Genomic DNA, 12,375 nt, shown 5'->3' with positions numbered 1-12,375 from the left:
GAAGGGTTACGTGCTATGTAGTTAATATAAAGTTTGGACAGTGACCGACACGTTTGTGCTTGTTTTACAGCTGGGCTACACTCCTCTAATTGTTGCATGTCACTATGGAAACACCAAGATGGTCAACTTCCTTCTTCAAAACGGCGCCAGCGTGACAGTGAAGACCAAGGTACGCAATCCATGCGAAATTGTTCTCTTCAGTGTGTTCGGAGCCACGATATAGCGTGGGAACACTTGATGACATTATGGGATGGAACTTCAAATTCAATGCTTTCACAGAACGGATACAGCCCACTTCACCAGGCGGCCCAGCAGGGCAACACGCACATCATCAACATACTTTTGCAGTACGGGGCCAAGCCAAACGCTGTCACTGTGGTAGGTTCTCGCACACATGCATTCACAAACGCACATACACCACACTGAAGGACTTTTTTGTTGATTGCCCAGAATGGAAACACCGCTCTGGGTATTGCTCGAAGGCTGGGCTACATCTCTGTTGTGGACACGCTGAAGGTCGTCACAGAGGAGATCATCACCACCACCACGGTATGGTGTACCATCCAATTGCAAATCTGATTCTATGTTACAAATGAGATTTGGAAAAAAGTCCAATTTTATAAAATCCCCCACCACCACCTACAGACGGTGACAGAGAAACATAAACTAAATGTGCCAGAAACAATGACTGAAGTACTGGATGTCTCGGATGAAGAAGGTGAGTCACAAGAATCCTTGCTTTCCTGTTTCACCGCTATATTGTGTTTCATTGTTCGCATCCGTCGTTCTTTTTATGGGTTTTTGCACAAGACCATATTTGGAAGTGCTGACGTAGCGACGCACAAGAAAGTAGGGAGGCTTTTCCCGCTGGTAGACGAGTAGACCGCACCTCGTCAACCTTGGTCGTTGTTGCAAAACAAAGCCCCTGGCTTTGCTTATTTTAAAGAGGAGTAGGGGACAAGAAGCAGCCCCCCCCCCCCCCCCCAAAAAAAGGGAATGGATGCATGAATGGCCTTGTGTGCCCTTGAAAAGGTGTGTTTTAATAAGTTGTGTTTACTGCACGTGGAGAGAGTAAAACTGTAAAGAAAATGTTTTTATGCTCTATATAGCACGTTTTAACTTATTGGGGTCGGGAACATAGCCCCTGCTAAAAAAAAAAAAAAAAAAAAAAAAGGGGGGCCCACTGTATTGTCTTTTTGCTTATGAATCCACCCTAACTGCCACTGCGAAGGCGATGACACCATGACGGGTGACGGAGGAGAATATTTCAGAGCTGAAGACCTCAGAGAGCTTGGAGATGATTCACTGCCAGGACAGTATCTGGATAACATGAACTACCTCTGCTTCAGCAACGAGGGGGCGCACACTGGCAGGTAAAGAAAACTCACTGCACGATTGCGTTCCAAAAGTCGAGCACATATCACATTATTTGACTCGAGTCAGACTTTAACACATTCACTGCCATTGACGGCTTTAGAAGTCAAATATTCATGTTAACTGGGAAGGCTGGCAGTGAATGAGTTAAGTGATTTGTGACTTGCTTCATCCAAGTAATGACTCGACGAGGCTTATTTGAATTTTTATTTTAAAATTTATTTATTTATTTATTTTTAAATGTATTTTTGCCACAGTAACTTGGAACTGCTGACTTGTGACTTATTTACAACTCACACAAATTGGATCTGGTACGTACTTACTCAGCTGTATTGTTCGATTCTTTATTTTTACTGCAGTTCAGAACGGTCGTTCACCCCCACGCGTCAAAGCTACTACCACAAACAAGAACGTATGATGGATGAAATGCTCAACTGTCAGGTACGTACAGTGCGCACAGATTTAATTTGGTTTCCCAAACTCAGGGTTGTGGGACAATTCTTGCTGGGTCGTTTCAACAAATTATTATTATTATTTTGTTTTTGCTTTATCCCAGATGTCATCACTTTCAAGGGAAAATGAGAGCGACTCCTACCGACTGAGTTGGGGCACAGAGAATTTAGACAACATAGCTTTATCTTCCAGTCCACTTCACTCTGGGTATGTATAGTCATTAAAAAATATATATATCTGTTTGGTGTCAGAAGTGGGATACCTTATCCTCATAAGAATAATTACAGTATTACTAAAGATCTAGCCTAGTACCTTTACTGTATTGGCACAACAGTCTTCTTCCTGAGTTTCACTTTCTCTTCGAGTCTGCTTGATGTTTGGTGTCTCAAATCGGATCCCATTTCTGACACCAGTGTACCAAGTCAGATTAATGTCTTTGAAATAAATGACACAAAGCGAAAGCTAAAGACCAGTACAGTGAAGCCCCGATATTCGTGGGGGTCATTAGGGACCAAGACCTTTATTGTACCTTATGTCGAACGGCCAGCCGTAAGCTGATCACAACTGCCAATAGTGATCTGGACCGTTCTCTGTATCGTCTTGAGAAGTTAGGCACCCTACTTTCGCCCCGCAAGGAGCCTCGCCTGCATTTCTGACCTACATTGGAATCTTGCATCACTCTGCTGTTCACTGTCAAGCCGACCGGTTATGAGCCGGTGGCCAACGCTAGCAACTCCCCTGCCGTCATGGCGCCTCAGAAGGATCAGGGTGTTTGGGCACCATTTAAGCCGTTACAGAAAGAGCAGCGAAATACACGGATAGGTTTACACAGGTGTGTTTTTCAGTGAACAGTTTGCGTTATGTTCTACAGAAGGATTTGAGAGGAGGCGAGTATTTGTCAGGGTTACCTTTATTGCCACATCAGGCGGAGCTTAATTTATTTTGACAGTCTCCTTCTTCTCTTTCACTTTCGCTGGAATTCTGTCTGACGTTTTAGCCGTTCTTCTCCGTGCCGTGATCATAAGGACCACAGCAGGTGATCTTCCATGCCTTGATTCAGCCATTCCATTCCTTTTTTTTTTTTTCATTTTTTGGAATCATCTCCCACTGTCCTTGGGGATGTTCTTGTCATCCACATAGTTCCACCTCACATTGTGGGTGTTACGTTTTGTGTCTCTCTTTTCAACACTGTATTGTTTGTTTTAAGCCTATGAAGCCAAGATGGATGTTTGTGTGTGTTGTGATGTCAACACAAGATTGATTTAGTTCGGATTTACAATACTGAGCAAAGTTTTGGGGGGAACCTATGTATATAAGGTCCAATAGGCAATGTTGGATATTAAGTATTAAGTACAGTCTCTGCTCTCCTGTTCATCTCAGCTTCCTGGTTAGCTTCATGGTGGATGCAAGAGGCGGCTCCATGCAGGGCTGTCGCCACAATGGCCTGCGCATCATCATCCCGCCTGGGAAGTGCAGCGCTCCCACACGAGTGACCTGCAGGCTGGTGAAAAGGCACCGCCTGGCCAGCATGCCCCCCATTGTTGAAGGCGAGGGTCTCGCCAGCAGGTTTATTGAGGTGGCACCGTTTGGAGCCCAGCTTCTTGGGTAAGGAGGCAGAGACTCTGTCCCTTTTCTTTCTTTTTTTTGTTCCTCCCTCGGTTTCACTTTCTGCTGAATTCTGTCTATTAGTTGTCCGAAATTGGATCAAACCTCCGCATTGCATCCTGAACCAAATGTGTGCCTGTTTCTTTTTTCACTGAATGCTGCGCATTGGAACGCCAATGTCACAGTAAGCTCCACCTCCCCAGCGCCCCGCCACCTCTCAATGAAGGCGAGAGTTTGGTGAGCAGAATCCTCCAGCTTGGCCCGCCAGGGACAAATTTCCTCGGGTAGGCTGCAAGAAAAGAGAAGAAGAAACAAATTGTGCTGACGCAACAATGCTTTCTTGCTTATTTTATATTTTCCCTTTTTGTTTGTCGTTTTTTTGTGTGTCTATACACTACTTGCAAAAAGTTAGGCAATACTGAAATTTCCCCCGAAAACTCTTGGGTGATGATATCAGATGAGATGTGCTTGGATGTCTTCAATTTTGAATGTGCCGCGCATTTCTAAAAACCTGCTGTTCCTCCATCTAGTCCTGTAATTGTGGAGGTGCCCCACTTTGCCGCGCTGCGCGGGGGCGAGCGGGAGCTTGTCATCTTGAGGAGTGAGACTGGAGAGAGCTGGAAGGAGCATCACTGTGAACACACCCAGGAAGAACTCAACCAGATCCTCAACAGCATGGATGAAGGTCAGTCTCCTCAGTGTCTTGATCAGCATCTAAATGTGCTCCTGAAACTGATGCAACAGTCAGTTGGAATCTTTCTGTTATCCACCAGACCTGGACTCTCAGGAGGAGCTCCAGAAAAAGCGCATTTGCCGCATCATCACCAGAGATCTCCCACAATACTTTGCGGTCGTGTCGCGTATTAGGCAAGACAGTATTCTGATTGGTCCGGAAGGAGGCGTCCTGAGCAGCACAGTTGTGTCCCAAGTGAGAGCAGCATTTCCTGAGGGGGCCCTCACCAAAAGGATCAGGGTGGGCCTGCAGGTAAATTCCATTGCTTTGGAGTTTCTCATGTGTGAAGACAATCCCGCATTGGTGCTTAAAAAGAAGTTGTTTCACAATACTCTGCCTATAAAGGTGGCAGCCGTTCAATGTGTGGAGTGTTGAAGTCCTTGAATCTGAGTTTTTGGACCTTCCAGATATGACCAAAGTGTGTCCAGTTCCTTAGAGTCCCGGTGCCTTTGGTCTTGCATTTTGTACGCAAGACCAGGGCAGTAACCAGTGACTGGATTCCTTTGGCGCCAGGTACCTGAAGAAAATACCCACGTACCGATGACTTTGTCTGCTTCTTGAGTAGAATTTAAAAAGAATTGGAGAAAAAAAAAAAGAAGCAATTAAGGGACAGTCATGCCCTTGCGTGTTGGCTAGGAGAGCCACAGTCACTGATGCACTTTCAGCCATTTATTGAACGGAACAAACACTCAAACACACAAACATACATCATGAGAAAACTCGCAAGGAGCTGCTACAGGCTACAAGTCACTCCCAGACGCTTACACGGAGACGAAAGGTCTCCAGCTCCTGATGTCACTCAATCGTCTACCGATTCCTGGGTTTGTGTTTCAGTCCCGAGAAAAGTCATTTGATTCCAATTGTTTCTTGTCCAAGGCCCAGACAGTGAGTTTGGATATCGTCAGGAGGGCTCTTGGGAACAAGTCCAGCTTCAGCCCCATCGTCACTTTGGAGCCCCGCCGAAGGAAGTTTCATAAGCCCATAACCGTGACAATCCCGGTCCCGAAAGGCAACTGTGACCCAGTCCTTCACGGTTTAGGACGGGACACCCCAACCTTACGCCTGCTCTGCAGTATCACAGGTAAGACCAAAAACATAGCCAAACGAATGGTCACAGTTTTTTTGCAGAGGCGCTTTGGGTCCGTTTTTCCAGGTGGAACAACACCAGCCCAGTGGGAGGACATAACAGGAACCACTCCCTTAACATTTGACAGTGACCGCGTCTCCTTCACGACAAACGTTTCTGCTAGGTAACACATTTGGTTGAAGTCAATCGATCATGAAGGATTTAAGGTGCACCTGACCTCAAATTGTTTCAATGTTTCTAGATTTTGGCTAATAGACTGCCGGCAAGTCCAGGAATCTGTCAACTTCTCCGCTCAAGTTTACCGGGAGATCATCTGTGTGCCTTACATGGCTAAGTTTGTCATCTTTGCCAAAACCCCCGACCCCATCGAGGGCCACCTGCGTTGCTTCTGCATGACCGATGACAAGACTGACAAAACGCTGGAGCAGCAAGAGAACTTCACGGAGGTGGCCCGCAGTCGAGATGTAGAGGTAGCTTCTCGTACTGTATTACTAGATCATTTGTACTTTGTACGTTTTGTCAAAATGGGCTTGTTACTTTCATCAACCTCCGCGGATAATGTTTTTTTTTTTTTTTTACACGAGTCGATGTACTTTTACTTTAGTAGGGTGTGAGTACTTTTGCCATCTAAGGTACTTCTTTTTTAGGTTCTAGAAGGAAAGCCCATCTATGCAGATTGCTGTGGAAACTTTGTTCCCCTCACCAAAAGTGGCCAGCATCATCTCTTCAGCTTTTTTGCTTTCAAAGAGAACCGACTAACGCTTTTCATCAAAGTAAGTGCTCTTTTCTTTATTCGCGCCGTCATATACACTCAGCAGATTGAGGGTGACCTGGTGGCTGTTTGCAGATCAGAGACAACACCCAGGAGCTTTGCGGCCGCTTGTGTTTTCTGAAGGAACCCCGGAGTCACAGGTTACTCGCCCACAACGCCATATGCAACCTCAACATCACCCTGCCGTCCTACTGCAAGGTGAGGCCAAACTTATAAAACTACAACGAAGTAAAACGACTCGCCCTGTAAAGAACGGAGAAGTAACAGAGATTTATTTGAAGTCCGAGCGAGCCCTGACGCGAATTGTTCATAATTGCCTACGCTGTGTTATGCGTGTGCATGTACACACGCATAACACTGCTGCAATCTGTAAGCCATTTATTTTTAAGGGTAATGTTGTCAGATGAGCCAATGGGAATGGGAAGAAAAACTGGGTGTTTTCTTCTTCTCGGTTTTTTACACCGACTGCATATGCCAAGATTCTTTGCATACCACTGCTCAAGTCCTGAAAACCTTTTATTTCATATTGTTGATTGTATTGATTTTTTTTTTTGATTTTTCAGGAACAAAAGCCTTACAGTCGCTGAAAAAAAAAAAAAAATGCACTTTTTGTCTCTCTCCCTCTTCCTGCTTCGTTGCTTTGGGGAAAAAAGGAGTCTGATTCAGATCAAGATGAAGAGGTAAAGACGGCTAGTTCTTATCCGTCTGTATCGCATCAGCGCTGGCATATGAAATGTTAATTAATTTTTGTATGTTTTTTTCCCCTCAGGTCAACACAACACAAGAGAGATGTAAGCCATTTTTTTTTCAATTGGGTTGAAGAACAGATGAATCAATGCATGCATACGTACTTGAACTTCAGTTGCCACTTTGTTTGTGCATCTTGCTGCCTTCACTTGCATCTCGTGCGAATGAAACACGTGCTCTCATATGGAATAATGCTTTTTTTCTTTGAAACCCCTTTTTCATGTGCCACTCATACCCCTGACATTTTGCTCGCATCCACATCATCAGTTTTTTTTCCTTTCTTTTTTTGTCTTTTAATATTTAAAACTTTTTCTGTGAATTCCCCAAAGTTCAGATGTTAATTGAAAAAAAAAAAATGATTGAAATGGTATACCTCTGATACATTTTGCCCTGACCAAATTCTCAAATGTTTGTCTCCTTTCATTTGAATTTTTTTATTATTATTTTTATTTATTTTTTTACTTCTTACTTGTTCATCCACGACACGGAAGACGAAGAAATGGCCCCGTCAGTCCCCAAATCTGAGCTGATCCGAGAACCAGACCTCCTATTAGACGTGTCGGAGATGAAACAAGATTTGATCAAAATGACGGCTATTTTGACGGCTGATCCTTCGAAGAAATCCCCTTCTTTGAAAGGGTGTGTTCCTGAGAAAGGAGCGCACGGTGTTTCGACGGTGCCGTTAGAATTGATGGAAAAAGACCTTGAGAAAGTCAAAGAGGACCTTGAGAAAGTTAGCAAAATACTAAGGAGCGGAACGTATGACGTTGACGCGACAGTAAAGACAGTAGAGACAGTAAAAGCAAGTAGGGAGTGTGAGGATTGGGTCCTCCTCTCTGACAGTGAGATAGAGGAGGCCCAAATGAAGGCAGCCTTGGAAAGCCCAGAGCCTGCCTTACGTGCACATAAGGCTGACAGAGGGACTCCCAGATCTAAAGCCATAAAGGACAGCAGTGATGTTAAAGAATACCTCCTTGTTGCCCCAAAAGCAAAATCCACCACTTCAACCAAAGTACAAACACCTCTTGGGGTTGATGGGGAAGATGAGCAACAAGGTGACCACGCCACAATCTCTGATACGTCACAATCCGTGTCCCCGCTGGTTGAAGAGACTCCCATTGGCTCAATAAAAGACAAAGTCAAAGCCTTACAGCAGAAAGTAGAGGCAGAGCAAACGAGAAAAGGAATTAAGCCTTCACAATTGCTCATTAGTGCCAAACTGCCTCCAAAAGTCATAGGAATCCGTCAACATAGAGCAACGCCTGAAGCTGGATCAGAAAAACACGAGGAGAGCATCTCAGTTAAAGAGTTGATGCAAGTGTTTCAAAAAGAGCCCTCGCACAGAGAATCGGCATTGTATGAGCCCAAAACATCCACAGTGCCAATCTTGGAAGATACCGCAAAGTCAGAAAACCTATTGTTAAAATCTGTGCGCAAAGAACAAGAAGTATCGTCGGATTCTAAAACTTGTCCACTCAGCGAGGTAGAAAAGAAGAGCACCACAGAGTCAGAGCTGACTAAAACGAGAGACTTTGAAAAAGGTGACCGTGAAGATAACTCCCAAGATGAAGGTGCCCCTGCATACTCAACAAGTGCCAGTTCTGGAACTCCTCATCTGAGTTCTGAGGATAGTTGCAAACATGAAGGTCTTGCCACTCGTGACACAAGCTCTGAAAGTCTGTGTGTTTCGCCCAAAAATGAACAACAAACAGCACAGGTATTGGCAAAAACCACTGCGGTGTCTAAAAAAGGAAGTCAAGGCACAGAAAAGACTGGAATACCTTGTGAAAGTCAAGGACTTGGCCCTGGTGACCAACTGTCTACTGAATTGACCTGCGGTGTGTCTTTCAGCGAGGCTGCAGATGACTACACTCCAAGTGAGTCCACCTCTGATGCAAGGAGCAGACCTTGGTGTTTTAAATCTGATGCCATACAAAAGACAGTGTCAAATACTGTCGAGCAACTTAATGATGGCGGCAGCCCCAATTTTCAACTATCATTGCCTTTAGCTTGTTCGGAAACTTCTAAATCCTTTTATAAGTGCCATGGAAGCTTGGAGTTGCTTTTAAAGCAAGACTCCGATCCTCTAAGTCCATTAGCCGAAGACTCTTTGACAGTAAGCCACAGAGACTCACTCGAAGGTAGTCCTGTCATGGATGAAAACTCCTCCATTACGTCCCCAGATTCCATTGAACCCAGCCCCACCAAGGAATCCCCTCCTCATGACTCCTTAGAGAGTAGTCCTGTCGACCAGCACAGCTATTCATCATTCCCATTCAAGGTTGATCATCCAAGTCAATCCGTAATCCCTCCAGAGTCCTCTAATGAATCACCGATCAAAGATACATTGCACGGTAGGCATTTACGAGACCTTGAGGGTAGTGCTGAGGATGACAGTTGTGAGTTGACATCACAGATGACGAGTTCTGGTAAGAGTCCTCTCTCCCCTGATACCTCTAGTTCTGATGAGGTAAGTTATGACTTAAATCCCAACCATCCTGACCATTCATCCCTCTCTTTTCAATTCAAACCAGCAGTCATCTACGAAGACCCAGAGGAAGATGATACATCAGACAGCAGTGAAGCTCAGAAAAGAGTTACCGCTAAAATCAAATCGGTTGATGAGATGGAGGGGGACGTAGAGTTCCCAAGGGACACGCAATGTAAATTTGGGGTGAAAAGACTCACTGAGGAAACAGGGTTACCTCTTCTCTCTGTCTCCCATATTAAAGTTCCCTCTTCTTTTTCAGCAGGTGTGCATGATGGCGCCAATGCAAAAGATCTCCGCAACAAAACAGCTAGTGTGAGTCAAGAGGAAGCCCAGACAGACCTCTCAAAACTCAATCTGAAAACGGCACCGCAACCAACAGTTCCGCCACCTGTTGATGCTGGTACACACAGACCTTCCAAAGCAGCTCTAACACCAAACACAGAAAATAGAACCGATGAGCAAAAGGAGGACTGCTTACGGAAGTCAAGAGAAATTGTGCCAGAATTAGGGGTTGCCCGATTTCCAACCTATACACCAGCTAGTAACGTAACAGATGAAGTCAAAGCTGCGCCGGAGGTTGGACTTGACACACTTAGTGAAACAAAGGAAACTTTTAAACCAGAGTTCTGTATCTATGACGATACAGAGGAGGATGAACTTGAACATCCCAGAACTGAGTCCAAAGGTGTCACTGCGAGGGTGGACGCGGCGTACTCGTGGTCTTCCATGCTGGACAATGATGATGCTTTTGAAGCTCGTTTCAAAGTCGAGGAAGAGAAGGTGGTAGACTCTCAGTCTCTGCCAGGGACACCAGACACCACACCGGGTAAAACACCAACTGAGGAGAGCACACCAACAAGTGAACCCAACCCTTTTCTCTTCCAGGAAGGAAAGCTCTTTGAAATGACGCGAAGCGGTGCCATTGATATGACCAAAAGGAGCTGCGAGCAAGACGGTGGCAGCTTCGCTTTTTTCCAAATTGGTGAACACCCGCACGAGGAGCCCGTATTGGAAAACGGCAAGCAAGAATGCAGGGAGTCAGCAGCACAACAGGAAGTCGCCCTCAATCTAAAACTTGATGTCAAGATTAAGGAGCAGGCTGAAGAAACCGTAAACTCACAGCTTCAGTCGGCAACCGAGGTTGATCAGGCATCCGCCAAATCAAAAATCCCCAAAATGGGCCTTTCAGCTTCAGCCAAGCCTGTTGCCAAAGATCAACCAAATCCAGAATGTCGAGGGGCTGAAACAGACCACGGTATAAATAGAGCATCCTCCGATTTAGATTCAAGCTCCACTGATCAAATGATTATGAATGTAGAGACAGCAGAAACTACAGTTACTCGATCGATATACGCTGAGCAGGGAAGAGAGTCATCCGATTCCTCTCCAGATGAATTAAAGTCAGTGATACAGCCCCCCAATTCGACTGAAGCACCCCAGAAAAGCGTCTCTAGTCCTGATCCCCTCAAAATCCAATCTAAGCCATCCCATCAAGTTAAAAATAAAACGGCTACTGCCACTGTATCGAAATCGCGAATTCCCATCAAATTGAAGTCTCTCAAACCAGAACCTTTGGCCAAATCCGCTGAAGACAAAAAACCCGCAGGGCGTACAAACAGGGATCCACACAGAAAGTCTGAAATGGACACAGGCACTTGTGTGGATGTCAAGACGAAGATGTCCACCGAGAGCCTCTCTGACGGGGCCTCGACCAGGCCAACTACAAATAAAGGAGAGTCAAAACCAAAAGTCTTCCAGTCGAGATTGCCCATCAAAGGTAAAAGTGGCCTATCTTCTCAATCGTCAACACCCAGTAAAGATAGAAGCAAGGCACGCAAGCACTCTGCTGAAGCTTTCGAAGAGATCAGTGACGAGGCCGCAAAGCTCGTGGAAAGGCTGGCCGAGGCGAAGAAAGACGCCGACGACGCCTCAGAGGACGAGAGGAGTCTTATCGATCCGTCGGTAATCAAAAGAGACTCATTCGGCGATATGCACTCCCTGCCCTCGGGAGAGGACATTGCTATTGGACGGCGGCGCGGCAATACTGTTGAGACACAGATGCGGCAAATCACGGCCAGGAGGGCTCAAAGTCAAGGTATGCCACCTGCTGAAGCGGGCATTTGTCAGCCTGTGCCTTTCACACAGATAATACCAGTGACGGAAAGTGTCTGTATGCTCTACTCATTACTTTGTGAAAGGCTCGTTACTTTTAGTATCTGTACTTCTACTTAAGTAAACAGAGTGTCAGTACTTTTGCCACTTGTGGATATTACCAACAACTGCATTCAGAACTTCAGATGATAGCCTTTTCTGTGTGAAAGATATCAACATGTCACAGACAGTTTGGAGTCTTATTTCCCCCTGAAAGCTTTTCCGAATCGCCTGATTCAATTGAATAAATCCGGATCTGTCCTGTGCTCTTCGCAATAGACGCACAAGCTGGAGCGGAGAGCAAAAAGCAAACGTTGTCGATGATCGCTGACCACCTGGGCTTCAGCTGGGAAGGCGAGTAGCGGCTGCTTTTATCCACGTCTTCATCGTACGCCGCTCATAACGTTATTCGATTTTAACTTGGCACAGAGTTGGCACGAGAACTGGAATTCAGTGAGGAGAGGATCAACTTGATAAGGACTGAAAACCCAGATTCCTTGCAAGACCAAAGTTACGCCCTTTTGGATCTTTGGACCTCGGGAGAGGGCGTAGATGCCACAGGTCTGTACCAAGTTGTAGGATGTGTCTCACCTCTTTATCGTCACACCTTTTTATGTTTGGCACGTTTGGTTCTTGAGCTAGAAATGGCACTAATTAAGAGACTGAGCGAGATCAACCGCATGGACATCGTTCACCTGATCAAAAACCGAGCGACGCCGTCAGCACAGGAGGGCTCATCGTACACCGCCGCAATGAAACCCGAACGGCAAAACGAGATGGACACAACACGGTGAGCTTTCCAGGTTACTGACCCCCCCCCCAAAACCATCCCACTTCTGACACCTTTTATCACTCCGAAGTCTTATTTGAAGCCAAGCCTTTTGGGTTGGTGAAAGCCGATACACTGACCAGGACTCCTGCGGTACTGGCGCTATCCTCCATCACACCGCTCTCACCCGAAC

At 45.7% G+C, this 12,375-nt stretch overlaps 1 protein-coding gene across 9 annotated transcripts in view; it reads left to right on the top strand.

Annotated features, from left to right (window-relative positions):
- LOC133398001 (ankyrin-3-like) overlaps positions 1-12,375 on the top strand; it is a 29,075-nt gene that overhangs the window by 15,387 nt on the left and 1,313 nt on the right. For 6 of the 9 annotated variants that reach the window (XM_061669517.1, XM_061669523.1, XM_061669521.1 and 3 more), the window contains 25 exons: positions 71-169; positions 280-378; positions 451-549; positions 646-718; positions 1,232-1,373; positions 1,734-1,815; positions 1,931-2,034; positions 2,825-2,863; positions 3,208-3,432; positions 3,618-3,716; positions 3,963-4,117; positions 4,206-4,417; positions 5,042-5,246; positions 5,319-5,415; positions 5,494-5,722; positions 5,900-6,025; positions 6,100-6,222; positions 6,678-6,704; positions 6,794-6,815; positions 7,263-9,200; positions 9,306-9,434; positions 9,522-11,357; positions 11,693-11,767; positions 11,843-11,974; positions 12,056-12,203. In XM_061669517.1, the coding sequence (XP_061525501.1) occupies positions 71-169; positions 280-378; positions 451-549; positions 646-718; positions 1,232-1,373; positions 1,734-1,815; positions 1,931-2,034; positions 2,825-2,863; positions 3,208-3,432; positions 3,618-3,716; positions 3,963-4,117; positions 4,206-4,417; positions 5,042-5,246; positions 5,319-5,415; positions 5,494-5,722; positions 5,900-6,025; positions 6,100-6,222; positions 6,678-6,704; positions 6,794-6,815; positions 7,263-9,200; positions 9,306-9,434; positions 9,522-11,357; positions 11,693-11,767; positions 11,843-11,974; positions 12,056-12,203 (6,515 nt within the window). The remainder of the gene's footprint in view (positions 1-70; positions 170-279; positions 379-450; positions 550-645; positions 719-1,231; positions 1,374-1,733; positions 1,816-1,930; positions 2,035-2,824; positions 2,864-3,207; positions 3,433-3,617; positions 3,717-3,962; positions 4,118-4,205; positions 4,418-5,041; positions 5,247-5,318; positions 5,416-5,493; positions 5,723-5,899; positions 6,026-6,099; positions 6,223-6,677; positions 6,705-6,793; positions 6,816-7,262; positions 9,201-9,305; positions 9,435-9,521; positions 11,358-11,692; positions 11,768-11,842; positions 11,975-12,055; positions 12,204-12,375) is intronic. The other 3 variants (XM_061669526.1, XM_061669525.1, XM_061669520.1) reach the window with 1 other exon arrangement.

The sequence above is a fragment of the Phycodurus eques genome, chromosome 23 (assembly GCF_024500275.1).
Source record: "Phycodurus eques isolate BA_2022a chromosome 23, UOR_Pequ_1.1, whole genome shotgun sequence".
In the NCBI taxonomy this organism is placed as follows: Eukaryota; Metazoa; Chordata; class Actinopteri; order Syngnathiformes; family Syngnathidae; genus Phycodurus; species Phycodurus eques.
This window is presented reverse-complemented; position numbering and strand designations above follow the sequence as displayed.